The 24,814-nt window shown below is 41.6% G+C and overlaps 1 protein-coding gene across 1 annotated transcript in view; it reads right to left on the bottom strand.

Moving 5' to 3' along the window:
* RAP1GAP (RAP1 GTPase activating protein) overlaps window positions 1–24,814 on the bottom strand; it is a 39,023-nt gene extending 14,209 nt beyond the window's left edge. Inside the window, exons 1-11 of the mRNA XM_010295704.1 lie at window positions 24,762–24,814; window positions 17,437–17,530; window positions 16,941–16,976; window positions 11,338–11,385; window positions 10,321–10,359; window positions 10,047–10,238; window positions 3,300–3,403; window positions 1,232–1,310; window positions 917–970; window positions 743–826; window positions 392–492 (exon numbers count right to left, since the gene is read on the bottom strand). Coding sequence (XP_010294006.1) covers window positions 392–492; window positions 743–826; window positions 917–970; window positions 1,232–1,310; window positions 3,300–3,403; window positions 10,047–10,238; window positions 10,321–10,359; window positions 11,338–11,385; window positions 16,941–16,958 — 719 coding nt within the window. The 5' untranslated portion in view covers window positions 16,959–16,976; window positions 17,437–17,530; window positions 24,762–24,814. The remainder of the gene's footprint in view (window positions 1–391; window positions 493–742; window positions 827–916; window positions 971–1,231; window positions 1,311–3,299; window positions 3,404–10,046; window positions 10,239–10,320; window positions 10,360–11,337; window positions 11,386–16,940; window positions 16,977–17,436; window positions 17,531–24,761) is intronic.

Here is a 24,814-nt window from a genome sequence, read left to right as displayed (position 1 = left end):
ACTTTCTTTGGCATTCTTCCAAGAGACACAATCCATGTTTTAGAACTACAGAAAGGACAGGTTGCCCCACAGAAAGAGACTAAAACAATACTGACACCTACCACTGTGAAACAAGCTTACATTCACACAGTCAAATAAAATTATTCTTTACTGATACTGTGGGTCAGATTGAGATACAAGGATATCTTTAAATGAAAATACCAGCAGACACATAAACTCCAACTGGTTCCCAGACAGGATGGTTGACAAAAAACAGCCTGGGGCTTCTCCACCTGCCCTGGGATTCAGAGGACACATCACTTTTCTGAAAGCAGGGCTCTAAGAGTCGCAGCCTCTGAGCATGCAGTGTTCCCTAACTCAGTCTGGCTTTCCAGCGGCACTGGGTACGCACCCACGGAAATCCTGCAGCTGAATCTTGTCACCAAGGAAATCCAGGAACTCCAGGAAACCCAGACTCTCTTCTGTGTTACTGAAGACTTCTTCTTCGGTCGTCTTCAAAAGGAAAGGAGAAGTCATAAGGAGCACATGCAGTACAAAGAACAGGCAGTAATTTCTATACACAGTTCAACTAGCTTTGAGGACCTGCACAAACAAATCAATCAACATAAGGCCAGCTTCTATTCTTTCTCTTTACAGCATCTGTATTTTTCACAGATAGTACAGTCCTCGTTACTACGTTTAAGTTAAAAGAACCAACTACTTGTATTTTGCCTCAAGCATCGTGGGATCTGAGGGAGCTTACCTGTCCAGGTTTCTGGTAGATGACCCCAAATTTGAAGTTATTGCTTATGACATGTTCATCAAATGCAACAATAAGCTGTGAAGCCTGAGGTAATGAAAATACAAATTATCAGTCGGATGTCATTAGCCAGACCTTGATGGAAAAGGGACATACAGACATATCAGAACATTATACCTTCGGGTAGAGGACAGGAAAGAAGCGTTCAACATTCACATCCTCACACAGTAGCTGGAGAGAAAGAAACAAAAGTGTGATTACTATGTGTCCTAGCATGCTGCAGGCATGAGAGCATAGGCACTATTTATAATTACGACAGGAGTCCCTTCAGGCAAAAATTCTGAGGTAAAACTAGAAGGAAAAGAAGAGGAGCTAAAAGGTAAGTATGACAGTACTATTGAGGAATAGTAGAAAAGAGGGAATGGGAGGACAGAGGTGAAAGTAACTTGAAGAATGAGGCTGTATAAGCAAACAGGCAAGAACGAATCTCACCTTTGCCATCTGGACAGCATTGGGAAACTCATTCAGACAGGAAATGGGGATCAGGTCATGTTTGGTGCCAGCCCGAGTCCTGACACAAAACAAAAAAGGCATTAGAGAAAAAGCTGAAGGGAGACATAAGCAATGCTGGCTCTTAAAAGAGTAGCCATTCTTTCAGATTATCCTTAAAGCAGTTAATTCTAGAGGATTAATTTTAAGCCTGGTGCATAAAATCACTGAAAAGTGGAGGTATTTACACTTTTTAGTGCTCTTCACTTGTGAGGAGCAGAGGAAGACAAAACACAGATGCTTAGTCTCTTGCTCCTTTGCAATTCTTTTCTTGCTTGAAGAAATATTTTGCTCTTCCCCACCACTACCATTTTCTTTCACAGATTATCTAAATGTTGAAACACAATTCACGGACACAGTATTATAATTGATTCGTAAGATCATACAATGAGGGTTTGAAAGACTGTTAAAAGGTCTGTTAGAGACAGCCTAGGAAAGCAGATCTATGCAAAAGTACAGGAGGTAGAAACTGGTGAAGCGTTGTTCCAGAAAGCTGACAGAGAAAAGTTTCCTTTCTCTATATATATACATATTGAAAGAGAGATGTCTTTCTAGGAGAGAAGAAATATTGGGCTGCCAGAGCCCTCTTCAAACAATTATAAACAAGCTGTGGAGCAAAAGGTGCTGCATATAATACGATACCTTAATTACTACCCTTTTGTTCCTCACTGGTCTCTTCCATGTAGGAAAGTTTCTGGGCTCAGATAAACATTCCCTGGCACAGCTTTTTTTTCTACCCAGATTATTGCTCTGCCTGGCACTCTGAAGTGTTCTCCACATACAATGGGGGAAACCCACTAGTGATTCTCTTGTAGCTGAGTACTATGTAACCAGTATTCTCCCTCAGTCATGTGGAACTGTACAACAGCTGCTTCCAGGAGCATATTGCCTACTGAAGCACATCCAGCCCATAATGTGATAAAAAGTTTTTCTGCAGCATGCCTCTCATCTATGCAAGATCCATCTCTGTTCTTCCTCTAGTTCATTCAGCAGCTCTCTCCAGGTAATGGCTCTCTGTGGAAGCCCTAAAGGCTATGGCACTTCATAGGTTGTCCTGGAAAGCTAAGGAATGTTCTAGCTCACCTTCAAGGGAGCCTTAGTCTCAAGTACAAAGCACAAACACAGGCCTGGGCTCAGCTGCTCTCCACTGAGGAATCCATCTACAGAGTACTCACATGTCTCAAAGTAAACAGAATAAACAGAAAAACTTTCTTTCTGAGGGAAGAACAGATGTTTTTCACACAGGAACTATGTCCTGGTTTCAGCCAGGATAGAGCTGGTTTTCTTCACAGAAGCTAGTGTGAGACTGTGTTTTGGATTTGGGATGAGAAACTGTTGATAATGTGCTGATGTTTTGAGTTGTTGCTGAGCAGTCAAGGACAGTCCAGCTTCTTGTGCTGGCCTGCCAGCAAGCAGGCTGGGGGTGCACGGGGAGCTGGGAGGGGACACAGCCGGGACAGCTGACCCAGACTGGCCAAAGAGATATTCCCTACCATACGACGTCATGCCCAGTACATAAACTGGAGTTGGCCGGGGGGCGGAAATCGCTGCTCGGGGACGGGCTGTCGATCACGGGGTGGTGAGCAATTGCTGTATTGGGCATCACTTGTTCTTGTACATTCCTTTGTTGGTATTATCATTGTTGTTCCCTTCTTTCTTTCTGTCCTATTAAACCGTGTTTATCTCAACCCACGAGTTTTGTTCCCACGTCTCTTCCCCGTCCCACTGTGGGAGGGGGAGTGAGCGAGCGGCTGCGTGGTGCTTAGTTGCCGGCTGGGGCTAAACCACGACAAACTATAATGATGTGCCTGCAAACACTGCTTCAGCTTCCTGAAGGAAACTGCTGAGAGAAACTCAGAGGGGAAGGCAAGAAAAGAAGTCTCAAAGGTTCCTTTGCAGTCCTTACCAGGAGAAAGTCATAAGATTCACACCCATATCTATGCAGAGGAAGCTCAAGGCCAGATGAGAGACACAGCATAGTAACATACACTTCAACGACAGGCACTGTTACCTCAGCAACAGGCGTAGATTTTCCTGTTTCTCGATCTGTTCATACTTCACAGAAAGTATCAGGTAGCCCAAGGACGTGTCACTGGAGTAAAAGTTCTGGTGCTCCTGAAAACAGGAAGCCAAAATGCATTATTCCCAACATGCTTTCCAGAGAAGTTTACCAGATTTTTGCATACAATCAGTGACTCAAGATTAGCTAATTTTTTTTTTAACTAGCTATGACATGCTTGAAGACATGCATATGCTATCTCCCAGCTTCCTTGGTGATCAATGCATGAGTATATCAGTCAAAGTTCATCCATTGTCACTTCAGTTCCTCCTCAGCTGTCATCAGAAGGGCTCCTAAGAAGGAATAGGATGAGCACATTCAGCAACACGTTATGAAGAATCGAGTTTCTTGTAAATAAATTCATATCCTTCATGGACTCTGCCTGTATCCATTCAGACTCTGCATGACTAAGAAGTGGTCTCCAGCACATTCAACTGGATGTGGTCATGGGAATTTTCTATATAAACAGTAATGGCAGAATCAGTATACCAAGTACTTGATCTCTAAGAGCACTCACATCTCAGAGAGGATGCAGTCAGAGCTCCAGGTAACTACTTTGCAGGTGAAGACTGTTCTCAGCAGTGCCACTAGCACTGCTGGAGCTTTAGTGAAATGTGCCTCAAACAGAGAAAGTCATTCAGTCAAACAATGAACCATAATGCAAACATTTTCCAGGCTCTATATAGAAGTGGCCATACATTTTTCCTGGGTATACAGCCATGTTCCAATGGCCTGGGTATATCAATCTATATATTATATATATATATTAAACTATAACATGCATATTTTTATATATAACCCCTAACCTCAAAAGGTTAAAGCCTTTTGACAAGTGATGTGAACAGAAACCTCTAGCACAATGAGAATACTATATAGGTGGAATCATCCAGAAATACTTAGATTGCTCCCATTTCCTAGTGGAAAACCACTTTATGGCCAGTTTTTCGAGTTGGCTGCTACATAAACTCTGATCCAACAAAGAACTGAGACTGAACTCATGCTTTTCAGCACACAGTCCAAAATTATTGGGTTTGAGGTATAAGCAGGACAGAGAGACCAATGAGAATGTCATGCAGAGGTTCCAATTCTCTTTGGATTAGATTTATTAGATTGACATCTTCATCTCTTGCTGCTGGCAAGAACTTCTGTTGAAAGGGGCAGTAGTACATTCCAGTATTTAGCTTTCAACCCAGGAGAATAGAGTGAGATCAGTATGGTACTTCTGAGCTAGCAATGACAGAAGTTGGGGTAAGACAGATTTCTTCTCAGCAAAAAAAAATAAAAACAAAATAAAGCAAAACAAAGAATCCACAAACCAAAATAGTCTCAGCTACCCTATAGCAGGCAGAATTATCAGTGCCTTCTTATGCCTTGGGACTGTAAATATCAGGAGAAAGTCATACAGCAATCTGCTGATGGTGGAATCAGGAATGTGTCCAGAGATCTTCAGTGCAGAACACCTTAGGCAACTGAAAAACAATCAAGACTTTCTTTTGGTATCTTTTGTAGACAAATCTTGGGATTTTTCAAATCCCAGATGATGTACCTCAAGACATCCAGTTGTATTTCCCACTTGTGGTTCTGTAGGAAAAAACAGCTCTATCCACTCACTCAGAAGTCAGACACTCCCAGGAGATAAAATGCACACACTATAATGGGGAGCTTGATTCCCAAATTCCACTTGTCAACTGTTTCACAGGGAAGAGGTACCAACCGCCATCTTGTTTGTTGATATATTTGCTAGTGATGGTGTTGCCCATCACCAACTTGAAAGATACCATCAAAGTACTCTGCATACATTTTAGTGTGTACAGATTTTGTTCTAATGTACAGCAGTGGTTTTATGCTGTTTGGTTGTAGAAATTATCTCCTCAGCCTAAATGCAAACTCATAGTCAAATTAAATGGAGGAGAGGGATAAAATACCATTCCCCTGCAAATAATGAATGGGCTGTTCTACCATCAGAATAGCAGTCATCTCAAATCAAAGACAGAGTCACTTTGCAACATGAGAAGACAGCCAAGGAGCATGAAGTCAGTAACTAGGATTGCAAGATCTGGAGGGAGCACCACAGGAAGCACTGTACAAATGCATCCTTGTGCATGACACAGAAGTGTTATGCACTGGAACAGTAAGTTAAGTGTCCAGTTGTACAGTCAGAACTTGCACAATTTGGAATATATTCTGTGAAAGGAATACTCCAGACACAGCTAATTAATAACAAGGACTCCATGGGAGCAGTGTGTAATTTGATCAGAAAGAGCTGCTAGTCTGAGAGTTCCTTCCTCAGCATTTGCCTAGAAAATACAGAAGGACTATTTTGTCTCTGGTGGATTGCAACCTCTCCCAACACACTGTTGAGATTGCCTTTTACTGTGGAAAAAAATCAAAATAGTTTTTTGTATTAGTCATAGTTCTGACTCACTGTGAAATAAAGACACATCTAGTGAAATACTCTGATACCTATGTGGACATAAGCAACTTGAAGCCAACAGACATAAATCAATCTCATCTTTAGGGGGTGGGGGGTAGGGGGAACCAAAAAAAGGGAATGACTACAGTCACTACCCTGAATTTGGATGTGAAGATGAAGCTACTGAACTTCTTTAAGTCTTAGAGATATCACTGTCCTCGCTTCCTCTTTGAGACAGGAAAAAAAAAAAACAAAACCCAAAACTGCCCTGCAGTCTTTCCCCAGACTTATGGGGAAAAAGTTTTATGACTTCTGGTGGTAGCATAGCCTACCTTCTCCTGAAGCAGACCGAACAACTGGGTCCTGCAAAAGATAAGGTATAAATGAAGAGCAGCAAACAGAATAATGTGGCCTCTAGCTGCAGTGTTCAAATCACAGAAGTCCAGTGTGATCTGTCACACAAGTCAATGGTAGTAACTGAAACTTATCTATATGTGGGAAGAAAAGCTGAAATCAAAGGAAGCCACAAAGGCTGAGAGGACAGTTTATTTCCCCTGACCATGACTTTCAGGATCCTAATAGATTTTTTCGGATGTGAACAAGAGTCGGTGGACATTGTGACCAAAGGCAGAAAGACAGAGCAGCTGAGGAATAGACAGATTCAAGGACCAAAACAAAAGCATGCTCAATGGTCAGTTGAAGTCTAGAATCAAAGACGACCATAAACCAAAGAACTCATATGCTAGGGTGGATGCCCAAGACAGGCTGTTAGGGAAAAAGATGGCACAATGCCAACAAAAGTCAGGACTAGAAGGCAGAACAAAGGAATAGGAGCCAAAGCCTGAGGTTAGCTGCAGCCAAAAGTAACACTGAGCCATAAAGACCAGAAAACAGGATGCCTTTTGTTGAGACTTCTAAGCCAGACGCCAGCAGGTCTGACATATTGCAATCTCAATTGCTTTGGAGACTGGACTATCAGTTCTGCAGCTGGCATAACCAGACAAAGCTGCACAAAGGGGTGCAATCTTCACAGAAGAACAGGCATCAGAATTAGCAGAGGTCTTAAAATAATGGAATCTTTGTCAGAGCTACTCTGGATGCCTAGCTTTATCCTGAAGGTAAGCCTGGGTTTTAAACTGAGATCTGAATAATCATATGTATGAACAAAATAATAATTTCTTCATTCCTCTGTGACTTTCTTACTCTGTAAAAACACACAGGCAACAGAAGGCAGACTCAGAGTCCTTCAATATACAACAGCATTTATCATTAGCTGTCTTGAAGTTAGAGATGAACCATCAAAAGGCTTTATGGTTAATACTGAAGATTGCAACTCAGCAGTGACAAGATATCCTGGATCTGAGATGTCCTATTTGTTCAGCCATAGAAGCAGTTTCTGTAACATTAAGGCAGTATGAAAGGAAGTTCTAGATTTTAAGCAGATCTCTGTAAAAGCAATTAAGTATCTTCCATGGGGGCAATGAAAAAGTCTAATAGAATACACACGGAGTGCAGACAGCTTGCCTGAGAAGTTATAAGGTTATTAAGACATCTGCCATACTCTTATCTGCTTGGGTTCTTTTTGATGAAACAGAATTATTTTTCACTACTCAGTAGCAGCAATTGCACCAAAGATGAACAAACCAGACAAAAGTAAAAGACATCTTCCCCATGGGACCTGGTATGTTTCCTGGCTTGTATCAGAAATAGTGTGGCCAGCAGGATGAGGAAAGTGATCACTGGTGAGGCTGCACATCAAATACTGTGTTCAGTTCTGGGCCCCTCACAACAAGAAAGACATTGAAGTGCTGGAGCGTGTCCAAAGCAGAGCAATGAAGCTGGTGAAGAATCTACAGATCAAATCTTATGAGAAGCAGCTGAGGGAACTGGGGTTGTTTAGCCTGGAAAAAGGAGGCTCAGGGGAGATCTTACCGCTCTCTACAACTACCTGAAAGGAGGCTGGAGCAAGGTGGGTGTCAGTCTCTTCTCTCAAGTAACAAGCGATAGGACAAGAGGAAATGGCCTCCAGTTGTGCCAGGGGAGGTTTACATTGGATATTAGGAAAAATTTCTTCATCAGAAGGGTTGACTAGCATTGGAACAGGCTGCCCAGGGAAGTGGTTGAGTCACCATCCCTGGAGGTATTTAAAAGATGTGTGGTGCTTAAGGACATGGTTTAGTGGTGGACTTGGCAGTGCTAGGTTAAAAGTTGTACTTGGTGATCCTAAGGGTCTTTTCCAACCTAAATGTTTCTAAGATTCTATCAGCTCTTTTAGCAATAGGAGCATAGGAAACTAGAGAACACCAAAAGATCTTTATAGGATTCAAAATGGGTACATTAGCCCATTCTCTTCCTTCAAGACCACTGAAAGTAAAAATACAATTAACTGAAAAAATTTGGCAACCTCTGGTCACCTGATAAAATACTGGGATGCTTTCATCCCTGAAAAAGAAAGAAAAGCAGATTTGGTGGTCAAATGATTATGTGATGACCTACAGGAAGATAGTGATACCTGAACATCCAAACCTATCAATAGTGATAGATAACCAATAAGCTTACAGTACTGAGTAGGCAGCAGCTGGCTTATTCCAGCAAGCCTTCTTTTCATAAAAGCATAAGGTGTCATCAGTCAGATGACAAGGACCTCAAGCTACTGCCATTGCTGGCAACTGCAGAACACAGAACCACTAAGACTGGGCTGGTACTGAAATAATGCCCGATAATGTTGTCTCCTTGCGGGCCCTCCTTGCACCTCTGCTTGGAGAAAAGTAAAAAAAAAAAAAAAAAAAAAATCTTGGGCTGATGTCAGCTTGTCATGACAGAAAAACAGTAACAAGGTCCAAAACACATGTATTTGCATACCAGAGGAAAATGAACCTGAATATGAGATGACCTACAGTCTCAGCAAGTTAGAGAGCATGTTTACTAAAATCATAGACTTGAAGTAATGAAACAAAATTAGAGAGACTTTAAAATAACAAAAGAGATCATTAAAATTATACCTAATAAAAAAAATGTCCTTTGACTGCTTCAAATAGTTTCCATCTCTTTGTCCTGGGTTAAGCTAGAATTTCACACTAATTACTTAAGACATAGCTCTTTCCACTGAGAGGACACCAGAAGTGTTCAAAATACTGGTGGTGTTCAAAAAACGTGTGGACATGGTACTTCAGGACATGGTTTAGTGGGCATGGTGGTGTTGGGTTGATGGTTGGACTTGATGACCTTGAAGGTCTTTTCCAACCTTAATGATTCTGTGATTCTGTGTGACTCCACTGAGTCAGTTCCCCAACAGTTCACAGCACTGCAGCAACAATACTTTAACCAGCACAAAGAAAGGACAGCATAATGGAGAAATACATGACCACATATGAATGTATGGCAAGAAAGCTTCTCTCATCAGCACTGCCAGCTTCAAGTGCTTGTGAAGCTGCACCCAAAGATTCTTTGACTGCCATTTCCATTTATACCTTTATTAAATCCTTCTCTTTGTTACAGTCTTGAAAAACAATGTAGACTTTTAATAATTCCCACAGTATATAAGACATAAGGTCTTACAGCCTTCTTCCTGCAGGCAAAATGAATCTTACTATGTAATCACCATATAAGATATAGACCATGAAACAACAAACAAAAAAAAAAAAAAAGAAAAGGAACTGAGCTGTGGCTTGTATGTCGTAGCACTTTTTTGGGTGTTTGTTTTATAGGATCTGCTACAAGGTGTTCTGCAAAAAGTCTTGAAAGAATTCTTTGAGTGACCTAGCATATGCAATATGCACACCCACACCACAGACATATGTATTAAGTTTGTAATACTACACATACTCTAATCTCCCATCTTGTTTAAAGAATATTCCCTAAACCACTAACTGTGCCTCTCCCATCACATGATGTTTATGGACTCTTCTTCAGCTAAGAGTTGTTCACGGTTACTCAAAGCATGCAAAAGATATTTCTTTACCTTTCTGAAATAACCTTCCCATGTTATCAGCAAGAAAAGGACACAACCCACACAGCATCAAAATCACTGGTCTCTCTTAACTTTGAACTGAAGAAATATTCTCCTTGTGGAAAAACTTTGAGCTCTCTCCTTACCTAAGCCTTTAAGCCATGGGCAAAGACATGCCACATGGTAGTTATGTACCTTATTTACATTAGTTCAAGGCATCATGAGGAATTGAAATGGAGTGGCTATGCAGTTATTTCTAAGCCTATCAGGAAAAGCCTGAGATTAACTTCAGCCCTGAGACTTGGTGGGCAGAGAAGGCTCTGAAGATCATCCTTACCTTCCCCAGAAAATGTTTGCGGTACAGCTTGGCTGTAGGGTCACTCTCTAGTTTCACTTTACCACTACAGCGAAAGGGTACGTCAGACAGAGTTGGACTCAGGCTGGAGAGGTTGTGGCTCGTCCCTTCAATCCAGTAGCCCCCAAACTGGGGTAAGATAATAAGAGGATATGGCCACCCTTTCTGTAATACCTATTCAGAAGGACACAGAACATGAAAGCTGAAAAGCCAATAAAGTCCAAGGAAAAAAAAGAGTACAGCAGTACTAACTCACCTCGTGGATGCTGGGGTAAGGAATATACTCCTCTTCTGTCTGAAACCAGAATAGACCATTGGCAAAAATGCATTACATTGTTTAAAGTGTTATGCTCTCATGATGGCACAAGCTGTGCCCTCAGCTTCCACTCTGCCCTAGTCCATCTTTAGAGTTTTACTTTAGGATTTAAGGTTAGAATCCATTTCCCAGGTCTCAGCATTATAACAGAACTTTGATAACAATAAATTTAGGAGTCAGATTTCACCCACCTTCCTCCTTGAAACTACGCAGAATACAGGCATGCAAAATGAGGAGGTAGTAAAACTATAGGCCAATTGGATGAGGTTAGGTCCATAGCTAGACCTGTGGTATACAACTGAACAGTGCTGAGGAATGACTGTAAGAACAGTAGGAGTATCTGAGCCACTTCATGTCAGTTGGATTCCCCTTCCATCACTACATCTCTGTCAGAATTGAGCTATATCAATTCTCTATACGGCTTTTTTTTTTTTTTTAAGGTCATGCCCAAGACTGAATTCAAGGTCAAGATTGATTTTAAGGTTACTGTGCCTCAGCTGAGGCTGAAAGAATGGAGAGGAGGAGTTGAGAATTTAAAGATGGGAACCTGTTCTTATTGGCCCAATATTGAGGGAAACAAACCAGCTTTCTAGTAGCATCTATGAACCCTCAAGCAGACTACTGAAATAAATGCAATGTGGTTTCATAAATATTATAGCTCTTAAATGGAATAAAATTTAAGAAATTATTTAGTCAAAACTAAGACTGTTAATAATATTAAATGCTTATTGGAATCATTTAAATTTGAAAAAGGGAAGTATTGATTCTGTTTCATTACATAGTTTCACCCTCTTGTGCAGCAACTTCAAAACAATAAAATGAAAAAAAGACAGGAATATATGTATTCTTGAACTGTTTGTAGTCTGCCTGTTCACTGCAAGATAAAAATACACTGCAAGCCAGGTCAGTTATCTGCCATTCTCAGCAATTTAGGAGGCAACAATGACTTGGCCTGACCTTGAGAGGAGCTGGAAGGGAACATCTTTGTTCATCCAGACGACTCCCCTAGCAACAGAAAGTCACAAACAGTTAATTCTATGTTTTAGCACATCTGTTTCACTTACCTTCTGTGTCCTTCTCCATATCCCAAATATGCATATTTTGTCTCTCTCTGTAATCTTCTATTTTATGCAAGTTTGGAAGTTTGAAATAAACAGAAGGAGTAAAGCTAGAATTTAGCCAGTCCCCTAGTTTGGCATTAAAACTTAACACCTCCCTTACATCTCTTAAAAAGCTGGCAGAAATCAAAAGCAACCTCCCAAACTGATTTTCTTATTTCATTCTCTAATCAATTCCAGTTACTTTACTTCCTATCCCAAGCAATAAAAAAAAAAAAACGGAACAGGTAAAGACAGAATGCAAACGAACAGTATTTCAGACCATTCATTCCTGTCCTACTTTTCCCTCTCCCTTGAAGATACCATCAGGCAGAGCATTGAGAACCTCAGAGCAGGGTTAAGAGAAGTAACAAGCACTTGTTTCGAGGATTATGGCTAGGCAGGAAGGCTTTAAGCAGCTTCTGTGTCTTGCTTCCATCCACATAAGGGAACAAGTCTGTCTCCTGGAGGCAAGACAGAAAATCAGAGCTGCTCTCCATCCATACATCTGACTAGTACAACAGACTTCTGCAGGCAGCAAGGAGCCACATAGCAAAGCCCTGCACATCTACTTTCCTAGGCACTGTTACTGTGACGTGGGTTGGAATGGCAGGGCAAAAGACTGCTGGATGCCTAGTTTCTTCCTGAATCAGCAGCTAGCATCCAGACTTGATTCTCTTTCTAAATGCTATAAGAAAGCCCTCTGCCTTCTCATCCTAGCAAGACTAGCTCACTTCCACCACACTTCTGCAGCAGAAGCACACAGGAATAGGAAGGTATTCATGAGGACAACCCCAACACAAACTGAGCAGAAGCCCAGAACAAAAGAAGCCAAAAAGATATGGGGGACAACAGGCTCCCATAAAATGCTGGCCACAGTCCAAGTGGGCATCAATACAGACAGAAGATTAAGAGGCAAAATTTGCATTGTCAGATAGAAAGCTGAAGGCCAAGATTTAAGTTGTAGCTTTCTCTTATACACAATACATGAGTATTCAACTAGTGCTACCTAAATCTTGTAACTCTCACACCAGAACATGATGCTGAGAGTACATTTTTATGTGACTCTTTAATGGAGTGGCTAATCAGGGATTCCAGACAGATTAAGCAGCTCTCAACTTTGTTCTGAAAATAAGCAAGATCTGATTTATAACAGCTATGTCTATGCAAGTATTCTACAGTGGAACTAGCTTGTAAACTAGTATCTGGTAGAAATATGTTTATCTGAGTGGAGGTCTACAGTGGAGACGTAAGATGCTCAAGACAAAAGTTTGGGGCCAATGCTCCAGCCATATAGGGTGAAAAAACTGCTACTATAGCAACAACATTAACATTGGGCAATAGCAACATTAGATCAAGGATTAACAATGATCAGTTGCATGAGCAACAAAAAAAAAAAAAGACACATCCATTTCACATAAAAATGAGGTTATAGACAAATGAGAAAGCTTATTAAAAGAACCTAAAAATGACCCATAAAAAAGCTAAAGCATTATGAAACGATCAGGAGCCAGACCTTGAGCTCACAACAAATATGTAATACCTTCAAAAAACTCTTAGAAACACCAGAAGTAAACCAGTATGGCTAACTCCCAGGGTAAAGACTAGCAATAGATGCATGAGGGCATTCTTCAGAAGTCTGAAGTTGAGTTCAAACACAAAAAATAGCAATAACAACAAATTTTAGATGCTTAAGTATAGAAACACAGTAAAGAAGTGAGGAACAATCTGCAGATAAGGAAAATAGTTTTTTGCTGTTATTATGTTAATGAAATTATGAGAAAGAAGCTTGCCAAAACATCTACAGGTGACAGAGGATCAAACTATAAAAGCTGAGCGTATAGAGAGTTACCCAAAAAAACCCATTTTTTTGTATTTTCAACAGAAGAGCCCAAACAAATATCAGCTTAGAGCTATTCTTCACAGGGAAATGTCAGAAAATCTGTTTCAAACTGTCAGTAGGCAGCACTGACAAAATGAACAACAAATTACCAGGATGTGGTAGGTTGTAAAATTAACATGGAACAGAGGCTGACAAGTGACCTTTTGCAGAGGTTGTAGTAACCATTTTGCATTTGGGGAAGTCAGAGCTCAGAAAGCGGAGTGCATTAAATATAAGTGCAAATGGATGTTTTGTTCATGTGATCTGGAGTTTCACTTGTCAACCTAGTGGGTTGGGGCTCATGAGGAAGGCTAGGTTCTGAAACAGGGGTCTTGGGAATAGTTCTTTGGTGCAAGAAAGTCCTATGCTCTATCAAAATAGGATTGAGATAGGAGAGACACCCAAGTACAAAGCAGCCCCAGCCTTCCGGAACAAACTGTGGAAAGTACCTGGACAAACTTGCTATGCACCAGGAGATTTCTGCACAGGGAAATGGAGGTTGGGAAACTGCAATTTTGTAAGATCTCTCTCCTCTTCCTTGGTATTTTTGGCAGATCTGATAACTGCAAAAAATGTCAAGTTTCAAAGGAGGTCCTGGTAGAAAACCAGTATCTCAGAGAGGCCTGAGGGAAAACTTCCTCGGCTGCTGTAAAGGAGCTACTATTTGTATCAGAGTCTCTACAGAGAGCAGAGGAACGTGCCAACACTTTTCATGACTTTGCACTGTTAAAGGAGCTCCTGGTAGCCTAGGAGCAGAAGACATAGGCCTAAATCTACTGACCTCTTCTTTGGAGTGAAGCTTAAGATACTGGCAAAGATCAGCCCTGGGCTGTATAGTCCAAACCTTTATTTTAGAGGGTAACCAGGACTGCACAGCGTAAGTTGTTGAAGTGTCAAAGCATGGGCAGAACAACTGGTTGGTGATCGCTGTCATTCCTCAAAAAGGAGAGGCATAAACTATAGCAGTTGCAGCTAGCTGCTGAGACACCCTTTGGGTTTGGTCCAGTTTGTCTTGCAGTGCTGCCTTTAAGGAAAGGCTTTCCCTCACTGTCTCTCTAGGTAGCTTACTGGAGACAGCATCAGTCTAGTAATCTGATATTCCCAGAGTCTTGTACAGGGGAAACACCTGGCCTGAGCAGGATGAAAGAACAGCAGACAAAAAAGCCATCCAGACCCACAGTTGGGTCCAACATGGCATAACAATACTATGATAACAGATTTTTTATGGGGAAAGAGCAGTGCCTTGATGGCACTAGTTCAAAACAGCCTTATTTCTGAGAGGGAACACAGGAAAAAAAAAATAAAGGTAGTTGCGAGAAAATAAAACTGGAGGATATGTTGAAACTGTATGAATGCAGAACAGAGGTAGTGAACAGCACACCATAAAAGACAAAAGCAGGTAAGTGGAGAGGGTTTGGTTATAACAGTGTGCGAAGAACTAAAACATCTGGATGAAATAAGATTTGCTTGCTTTTCAAGTGATTGCATTGCAGAGCAATCTAGGAACAATGTATGCCTAAGTGTCCTTGAGGTATTTACTGTGTCTTCACTACATCTGTACGCATAGAACAATGTGGCCAGTAGCCCATTTACTTCAAGTAATGATTATTAAGATTTTAAAAAAAAAAGGGGGGGGTGGCAGCAAACTTCATTTTCAGATCTTGGGTATAGGTTTCATTTTAAAAAGAGAGCACAGGTTTATCTGTTAATTCATCACACATAATGTGAAATGGCTATGTCAATTTTCAGTCAAACAATGATACTCCAATCTGATTGTTAAAGTACTCAAAAACTAATTCTATCCCACGGCTTTGTTGTTGTTATTTTACAGGAGAAACGTCCAAGTCTCCTATTTTGCCTTTCATTCACTTGACTGCTAATGAAAATCCCAGATTTAATTCTCAAAAACAATTCAATAAATCTAAAGGATAGCCAGAGTCAAATGGAAGGAAAGGGAAAACAAAAACAAAACAAAAAAGGATTAGTAAAAATATAAAAATATAAAAATATAAAAATCACAACAAATAATAAAAAGAAATATTATGGGGGAGGGAGTTTTTCTTTTGGAAAACATGTCTCTTCTCTTTCAAAAAATTGCTGTCATACTTAAGCAGCAGTTATTAATTCTCCTAGTACAAGTCAGGTGACAAAACAAGCTAAATTAAAAAGCATACACTACTATACAGTCTTAACAATGGGCAGCTAAGAAACCAATATAGATGCAAAATTAGGTGGTCTGTAAATGCTGGAAATTCTCATCTGCTCCCTCTGTTATAGCTCTAACTAAAGAGGTCCAAATCCAGTGACAGAAGTTTTCGTATGGTAAATTGGGAGCTGAGAAACACTGAGAATCTTAAGCAACACAGTCTTCCAGTAAGGGACACCTGCTAGTGATTCTTCCTTATACAGATTTCAAAAGGCCTGGAAAGGACTGTCATACCTTTTAACATGTGCTTAAACTGAACAAGAAGCTCTGCATGCTCAAGCTTACTTTCTAGCACACAGTTAAATGAGCTAGGCAGATGTACAGAGCTTGTCATTCTAAAGCACTGAGCATATATCCCAAACATAGTTTTGGTGTCAGTACAGTGGTTTCAAGGTCTATGTCTGCCTACACATGAATATATAGAAAATATACCTTCAGCCCCTCCTTCCCCCCCTTCTCCTTCCTAGTCTGCTAAATACTACTTCAGCCTCGTAACTCTGTACTTGGCATTTCGCTGCTGCCTTCCACCTCCTCATCTTTATAGTCCCACCTAAGTCTTGCATTTTGCTCATATCCATAATATGATCACCCAAATTCCAGGAAAGAAGTTAATTGTTTCTTCTAAGTCTAATTTCTGCACATAATAAAAGGCAGGTGTTCTGTGCCATGTTACATGTTACGTTAGGTCAAAGTTAACCATAGCATTTTAAAGAAGGTTTATCACTCAGAGAAAATATTGGTAGTCTGTAAGGATGCTCTGAGAACAGATAATCTGAAAAAATTAGTTCTAAAGATTTTGTTGTTAGAGATATAACAGATATAACATTATATTACCATATTTTTATTTGATAGGGCAGGGTTGGTTTTTTTCCCTTCTTACTCTACTCTAATTTTATAATGTATGTATGTAATGCATGTATTTCCATAAGAGAATTAAGCCAGAGTCCTTCTTTCTTGTGCGAGTTAAAGACAGGGCCTAGAGCAGTTATTTATTAAACTGGCTGACCTTGCTAAATGCAGTTATGTTAACATCCCATTAATCACCTGCCATTAGCAGCTGCTACCCAGCAGCAACATGGTTTCTTGAAGAAGATGCCAGAGATACCTTAATGCAACTTTGATTTTCTCTCAGAATCACACTTCTGCAAAGACCAGACAGAATTATAATAATTTGTGTCTATTCTTTCCATCAAGCTGGTTGGAAAAATGAATACAGGTAAATGCTTTTGAAACTCCATTTAAGAGTAGGTATAGCAGCTTGGGCCTAGAAGAGCTAAATATTCAGCAAGCCCAAATTAAAGGGTATTGGGGAGTGAAGTGATAAGACTATATGTTTGGCTATGAAAAATCAAGAGATCCCAAAGTTTCTCCTTACCTGCATTTTTTCAATCATCTCAAACAAGTCCACAGTCTGTGAAAAGGAAAAGACAACAGTGAAAAGAATTTAACATTTGCAGAAGCTAACGTTATCTTCTGTGGTAACCCAGACACTGAAGGAGCCAACAGCTCCTTCCATGTTTCAGCACAAAAACTATTTGCTCACTGAAGACAAGATGGAATCATTCTTCCTTAACTGATAGCATGGACAATACCACTGGCCAAATTGTCTTCAGCTTGTGTTGCAAAATCTTGACCTGGAACCTGATCAGACAGGTATCAGGAATTCCTCTCTTTCAATGGGTCAGACTACTGACTTGATACAGTATAGCATAAGAAATGATTAAATGAACAAGGTAAGGATTCTCACACAATAGTGCGCAACTATAGCCATAACATACACATGCACACGAGCTTGTTTTCAGTCATTTCTTCTGCTCAGTGATTCAAGGCACACTCCAACCCTCAGACAGAGAAACGTGGACTGCCTTTACCTTGTTGGGGACAGCAGGAGTGAGAGCACATGGAAAGTCTTGGGTGGAAGAGTCTATAACTTCACTGAACCAGCACACCCCCTCCTCAGGCCTCCTGCAAGAGACAGAGGCAGAAGGGAGGGGGAAAAAAAAAAGAGGGGGAAAAAGAAAAACTTCTAACTCGTGGAGAACTCAAGATACCAGTGCTTGCCTGCAGTGCCTCCTTTGCCTTCTGCTTACTCTTCCTCTCCCCAGACTGTTTCTTGCCCACGAGGAAGCTGTCATTCCCTGTGAGATCCTTTGAACTGTCCTAACTTACCACTGGCCACCTGCAAACATCCTGGATATAACAACAAAAATCTTCTGGCCCTGACTGCTCTGTCTCTGTTCACATGCACTGTTTGCCTCACAACTGTTGTGTAAGAGCTGAATGATCTTTTTGGCCACGTTCCTCCTCTATCATAGATCTGCAGAAGAATAAAGACAGGTCTGACAGGAAGGTTTGGGATCAGATCTCAAAACTGAAACATATGAAGAGAGCTGAAAGTTCTGAAATATTGCTGAAATCAGCACATAAAGGACAGACCCAGTTGCCACAGCCTGGTTTTTAATCTCCGAGACAGGAACATAACAGAGATGGTGCCACAATGAAACTGATACACCTACAGAAGAGATGCACACACAGTTCTGTGTTACCACTGCTGGTAAAGTCAGTGTGCACATTAGATGGGCTTTTGCCTGCACATCTTCCACTGAAAATATATTATTATTTTGGCCCCTGCTGGAGCAGCAGTGTATACAAATAACAGCAGCACTTATTTAATTTCATAGAAGAGAAAACAAAAAAATAACACAAACAATACACAGTAGTTTAAAAGACATATATTACATTGCCCATTGCACTTGTAGACAGTCTTACTGCTAGCTGCAGCTCTCCTACTGTTAGCTAATAAACTTTCCAGGCCATTCCTAGATTTTACTAGCCGTAACAACTGGGGTTTAAGTCATAGTGAAGGTCACATAGGTGGGACTAGGAACAAAGCCCAGGTTTCTAACACAAGAGACAAGTCTCATCCACTTTGTAATGCAATCATGAGTTGTTTGTTATGTGATTATAGAACGCGATCATGAATTGTTATCCTCCAGCTTTTAGGTGCATGACTCCTACTGCTTCCATACTAAGACATCGGTATCTGTTAAGTCATGCAGACTTTGCTTTGAACCCAGTGGCTATATTCTCTGTTGTATGAAAGTAACACATTTTTCTGTAACCATGAAGCTATACTGTATTACATAAAGTTTCAAGAATCTGTATGCCCACCAATTCTCTGACAATTCACAATTTGTTTGGGTAGCCCGATGGCATCATGTAACTTCTATATAGGCTGATCTACACAAAGTAACACAATGCTTCCATCCCACAATTTTCTCCTAAAATTCAAGTGAGAGAGATCTGTGTAATGCATCTAAACATTAAATCGATAATGTGTATGGGAGGGAAGGCATAGGAGTTGGTCTTGACACGCTCACATAAATATTGGAATAGTTAGATGGCAAATGTATTTTAAATGAATAGTAATATTATACTAACACATGCTTTACTTATTTTATTAATTTATCTGAAGCATGTTTGGGACTAACAAAATATATGTCCAACGCAGTACATGAAAGACTTTCATTGGTTCTGTCAGAAAGCTGAAGTTTATGTTCTGTGAGCCCTAAAAAGGTAAGAGCTTAATTTGATAAATTATCATTTTCAGAAACTATGGATCTCCAGAGAAGTGCAATAGTAGAACTTCTGTGCAACTGGATGCCCTTGTTGCATGCTGGGGCCTTGTTGCATGCTACAGCGTTTTTCTTTGGCCGTCACTGGTTTGAATCGTGAAGCATTCAGTAAGAAGAATAAAATACACACCTGCATCATGGAAATCTGGCAGGTCCTACATGAGGTCAGTTCTGCCCCTGTTCTCTCACCATAAATTCATCTCTATACTTCGAACTGACCTGAGCACTTCATGGAGCAACTGCACCTTACCATTCAGTAAGTTCCTAGTACAGTTCTATTGTCAAAATGGCTCCAGCAGATGCCAAAATCACCAGTCTTAACACACATTTAGAGATGTTCTCAGTTCTGTAATTATCCCAGATTAGGAATGAGCTAAGGGGCTTTATAAATCCATAAGAATGACTTAGATTTTATGTTATCTTTTACAAAATACCACAAAAACTTGGGGCCATTGTAACTATAGCTTGAAACTCCATTTGTGAATTTTGAACTTGAATGAACTGGAATGAAAAGCTTTATTTACAGAAAGAGAACATACTTCTTTTCAAATTAGAACTTCACACTCTTTGACCACAGAAAAGCAGAGCATCATCCTTCTGAAAAAGAAAAGCAATTCTGCAGACTGGGAAAGGAATATATATACTTGCTGAAGCTTTATTTTTAGGAAATGGCAACGAAGGGAAGCAAAGGGCCTAGAAAACACTGAAGACTAAACCAGAATTTTACTAGTGACGGTAACCAGTGCACTAACTTCAAGCAGGTAGCCAAACTAAAAGTAGGCACTGCTGGTCCACTGCTAAAGATCACTCTCAGTTCTGAAATGGTACAAGAACCTCTAGGCCACTACCTCCACACACACAACTCTACTCACGTCCTTTATTCCCATCTGGCAGCATCCTCTGCTGTTTCAGTCTTGGGATCTCCACGCAGCTCTCAAAATCACTCCCATGTGCTATAGCTGAGCCAGTTCAATAACCAAGTCAATGCAAGTATTTGTTCCAAGAAAAACACAAATTGGCCTTGACAGATTTCATACATCCTTTCATCCACGTTTCACAAGTATTCCAGAGGTGGCTGAAGAGTGCAACAACTCCCCTTTACAAGTGCCTCAAATCCTCAGGTAACTATCTTCCTGAAAGTTCACAGGGAAGCAGCGGTATAGCTATGGTAAAAGACTTTGCTAATCTGGAAGCCTTCCAGTATCTGAAACAATAAAGCACTATTTGCAGCTAATTATGGAACGATAGTCAGTATAACAACTGGGTGTCCCAGCCTGATGAGTGATTCTTCAGTGAGATGCTGGTATGTTTTTGAAATCACTCACTAGAAAGGACCGGACAGGCAATTCAGAAGAACTGAAGGTAATTTGAACCAAGAAGTACAGGCCTGAAATGCTCATAAGGAAAATTTTGGGCAATCACTTTCCTTGAGCAACAGCTTCTGCTCTTTCACTCCCTTTTTTCTCCCTTAGAGAGCCATATTAGCTCTACCAAATAATATTTTTAGGTACTCAGTGAAGACAGCTGAAAGCATCACACGAATAGCCTTACTCTACTGTAAACACCAGTATGTATAGGAACTACAGTGCTGAATTTTGCTTACACACAGATTCCTAAAATTCAAGAAAAGAAATTACCAAGACAGAACTAGGAAAAGGAAGCGAATACTACATAAAAGAGGCAGTTTGCTCTCAGCTGGTCACAAATCTTTCTGCCCATAGTCTGACTTCCAGTTAGGAACGTCACTTACAGCTGCACTCCCCTTTTTCTGGATGCTGGGGAGCAGCTCCTGCCCCTCCCGTGAGAGTCACTGCTCCGACATATGGGCAATCCCTGCTCTCTGCTCAGGACTTCCTCCGTCTCTTCTTGCACCGACAAAAAAAAAGGTGGGCAAGGTATCGAAAAGGCCCGGAGAACCCAGCTAGCTCTCACTCCTTACCTGGTACTACCCTGCACGGCAGGAGGAAGGAGAACTCCCGAGAGAAATTCGTCTCGCCACGCATCCGCACCGAGAAGTCCAAACTGGAGAACTCGTCCACTCCCAGGGAGGCACAAGGAAAGCAAACGAGCCTCACTCACGCCCTCTCTTTCGCTTCAGCAAAAGGAGCACCCGCCAGTCTCACTCGCCCAACCTCCTCCCGATCAGAGCGGGTCCCAGAGAGGGAGGGACCGCTGCCGCGCCTCTCCGCTGGCAGCGGGGCCGGACCCAAAGCCAGGCCCGGACCTGCCAGGCTGGGCCATCGCCTTCCCCCTCTTCGGCTCCCCGCCCTTTCAGACAGCCTGCGAGAGCTCCCACAACAACGACAGCCGCCCGGGGCAGAACCTGCTTCACTGCCCCGGTCCCTGGGCTGCTGGGAGAAAGGCAAGTCGCCCCGCGCCCGTGGCGAGGCGGGGGGGGCCGCCCCGCCCCATACCAGTACCTACCCTCCGCAGGTTCCAGCAGGGAAGCCGGGCTCCTGGGAAAACATGCTGGACTGTTCCGCTGAATCAGCTCCCAGCTTCCCTCCTCAGGAGCCTCCTCGCCTCCTGCCTCACCATGGAGAAGGCTCTCTCCCAGCTCCCGCCCCCACCCCTCCTCTTCCTCCCAAGCCGGGCTTCAAAGGAGAGACAGCAAAGGGCCCCAGCCACGCCAGGGTGGGCAGCGGCGCAGGGAAAGACGGCGAGAAGAAGAAGAGACAGAAAAAGATGAGACAACGGGGGATGGGGTCACAGCCCCTCCTCCGCTGTGGAAGACCAGTTCTCCCTAAATTCCCCCTTTCTGGGGGATCCATGGGTGGTGCAGAGCCCACAGGAGCTCTCTACTGGGGCAGCCATGCCAAGGAAGCTGTACTCTGGGTTGTCAGTGACAGTAAGACAAGCAGTATTGGACAAGGACAGCTGAGGGGCACCTTATTCCATTCGTTGAGTTTGATCTGTCCCCGAGCTCTCAGGATCCAGTGAGAAAAGGGAACATCAAGGCAACAACCTCCCATTCCTTTCAAGGGAACACTAAGAAGATACCAAACCCACTAGCCTTTGATATTTGGAGCTTTGATGTACATCAAGTACTGCAGAGATTTGGCTCTACATCCCCCTTATGAAATATCTCGCTGATCTAACATGTAAGCTATTTGCTAGAGAAACTCAAATTTTGAAGGGTCAGAATCCCCCTAACCACATGTATTTGCATTCAGTCATCAATAGATTGTCGCTCCTGATGAAAAGTGAGGATGAGAACACAACCTTCCATTGCAAGAGTATGCATATAGCTGTCTTTAAATAAGAACACAGAGCTCTTCTGGATGCTTTTTTTTTCTGTGATTCCCAATTTCATTCCACAGGATGATGTAATGTTTTCTCTTTACATCAAGACCTATAAAGGCAGCAGCTACAACCTCATGCCAAGTGTCAGTCTTGCACAGGGTTTGTTCTAACTCATGAAGAGGACAGTAGAAAACACAGAACAAGAGACAGAATTTGACAGAGGAGCTAGAGAGCTAGGAAAAGATGCAAAGGAAGAGTGAAAGTATAATGCAGAGAGACCAGACAGAAAATATGAGCTATCTGTTATAGATGAGCAAAAATAAAAACAGAGGAAGCAAGCAGCTACATCAAAGTTTGGGGCATAAAAATGCAGCAATTTCCTCCTAATGCTTTGTATAAATTCTAGTCATGAAAGACCTGGATAGAAATTATTATGAGGGCTTCAAGAGTCAGTTGGGTGGGAAAAGAGACTGTAACGAGTATGGAATCAACCAAGGTAGGTAACAACTTTGAATGGACAAAGAAAAGATCCACTTGCTGGTTTTAGGAACTTGGAATGGAGGGCAGGTGTTCCCATTTCCCCTCTTGTTTACCTTTTTTTTTTTTTTTCTTCCCCACCCCCAGCAGCTCTGATGCCAGAGTATGGGCTAACTCATACAGTCCACCTCCTCACTTCTACCTGAATGTCTCCCAGACTAGTCTGGGGCACTGAAGACAGCAGCTCCTCTCTGCACAAGCAGTTCTTATTCATTCACCTGAATCTCTGAGCAAAGATGTGGCTGGGCCAAGGCAAAGAGCCAAGCTTGCCACTTCTGCTGCATCCAAGAAGGAGGAAGAGACATTATTTTCTGCTGCTAGAGAGGGCTGCCAGCAATAACTACTGCCCTCCCCCAACCCAGGGTCATTATCAGCAGCAATAGCAAGCCTGGCCATGGTGAAAGCAAAGTATATAGAGACGCCCAGGTCTTTCTGCCATTCTTCAGGAGCTTGCCACTACGGACAAGAGCCAACTTTGTTTACATACAAAACCACACCAGGCTCAGCTTTCATTTAACTGTCTTACAGCTTCACCTAACCTCCTGTGCAACTCCAGTTGTATACAAAGCCCTCAAGATCCACAAGCAAACAATTATTAAATACCCTATTTACTGCTCTAATTAGCCTTCTTTAGCAATAATCATATGAGTACATCACTTCCACATGTAAGCTAATCACAGGCACCCTTTCCCCTTACTGTTCCTCACCTTACAATCAAGGTAACAAGTGTTACTATTTACACAGCTGATGCAACAATATCACCTAATATAAGCCTTTAGTTGCACTAAGTAGACTCAGTTCCTATTGATACTTGCATTCTTATATGATTAATTCTGTGTACTTATAGTCTTGCACTGTAATCCATATATTTGTCTATATTTGCATAGATCATTATGCATTTTATAGTTATTGTGTGCTTTAGGGACTGTCAAACAAGCATCTGTTCTTTCAGGTGTCCTTGTAGGTATGTTAATATATGTGTTACAGTAATTGGTGTCATTACCTTTTGCTATGTATTTTCCTAGTTTTTCGTTAACAGATTTTTTTCATTCTTATATATAACAGCATTAAGCATTTTATCTTGCTCACATAGGAAAAGTCTGTATTAGCTGTAACACAGAAACTGATCTCTGCAATTTTATTAATTGAGTCATTGTAAGAACATCAGAAGCTGCATAGTACCACATAAACACAGCAGCATATCCTTCAATGGTGAACTCTTCAGGGCAGAAACTATTTGGGGTTTTTTTATGTTTTACTACAATATTACACTCAGTCATCACAAACTTACAGATGCACCCACAGATAGAAACACACATGTTTTCACATCAGCTGTTTCCACAGATCTATGCACATAGCTTCTAAATAAAGTACTGAGTGTGCACAGACAGCACTGCCCACTTGGACTCGTGTTATGCCAAAGGTTGACGGAATCAGGGTGGGATTCCTTTGAGTCTGGACTTTCATGCCCCCCATCTCTTCAGTTTGTCTCATTTCCTACACAGACATCCTCGCTCCCTCTCGCCCCCGCCCCCGCAACTGCTTCTCTGCACAATGCAGAAGAGCACAATGTCTTTTAAAAAACATACAGCCACTTTCCCTGCTGAGGCTGAAATTGCCCCAAGGTCCATCCATTACACAAAGCCAAGCAAGCAGCAAAGAAGACCTGGATCAATCCTCCCCCAACTGTCTTTACTCCCGTTCTTTCTAGATGCAAAATATATTTAATTTGCATTACAGGCAAGATGAGAATAAAAGCAGCTAAGCTGCTCATCCCCTACCTGAGCAAGGATCTCTCATCCCCAGCTGGTGAGTGGATGGAGACAGGGAACCC

Source organism: Phaethon lepturus, unplaced genomic scaffold, assembly GCF_000687285.1.
Source record: "Phaethon lepturus isolate BGI_N335 unplaced genomic scaffold, ASM68728v1 scaffold1081, whole genome shotgun sequence".
Lineage (NCBI taxonomy): Eukaryota > Metazoa > Chordata > Aves > Phaethontiformes > Phaethontidae > Phaethon > Phaethon lepturus.
Note: the sequence above shows the minus strand (reverse complement) of the source record. Positions and strands in the feature narration are given on the sequence as shown.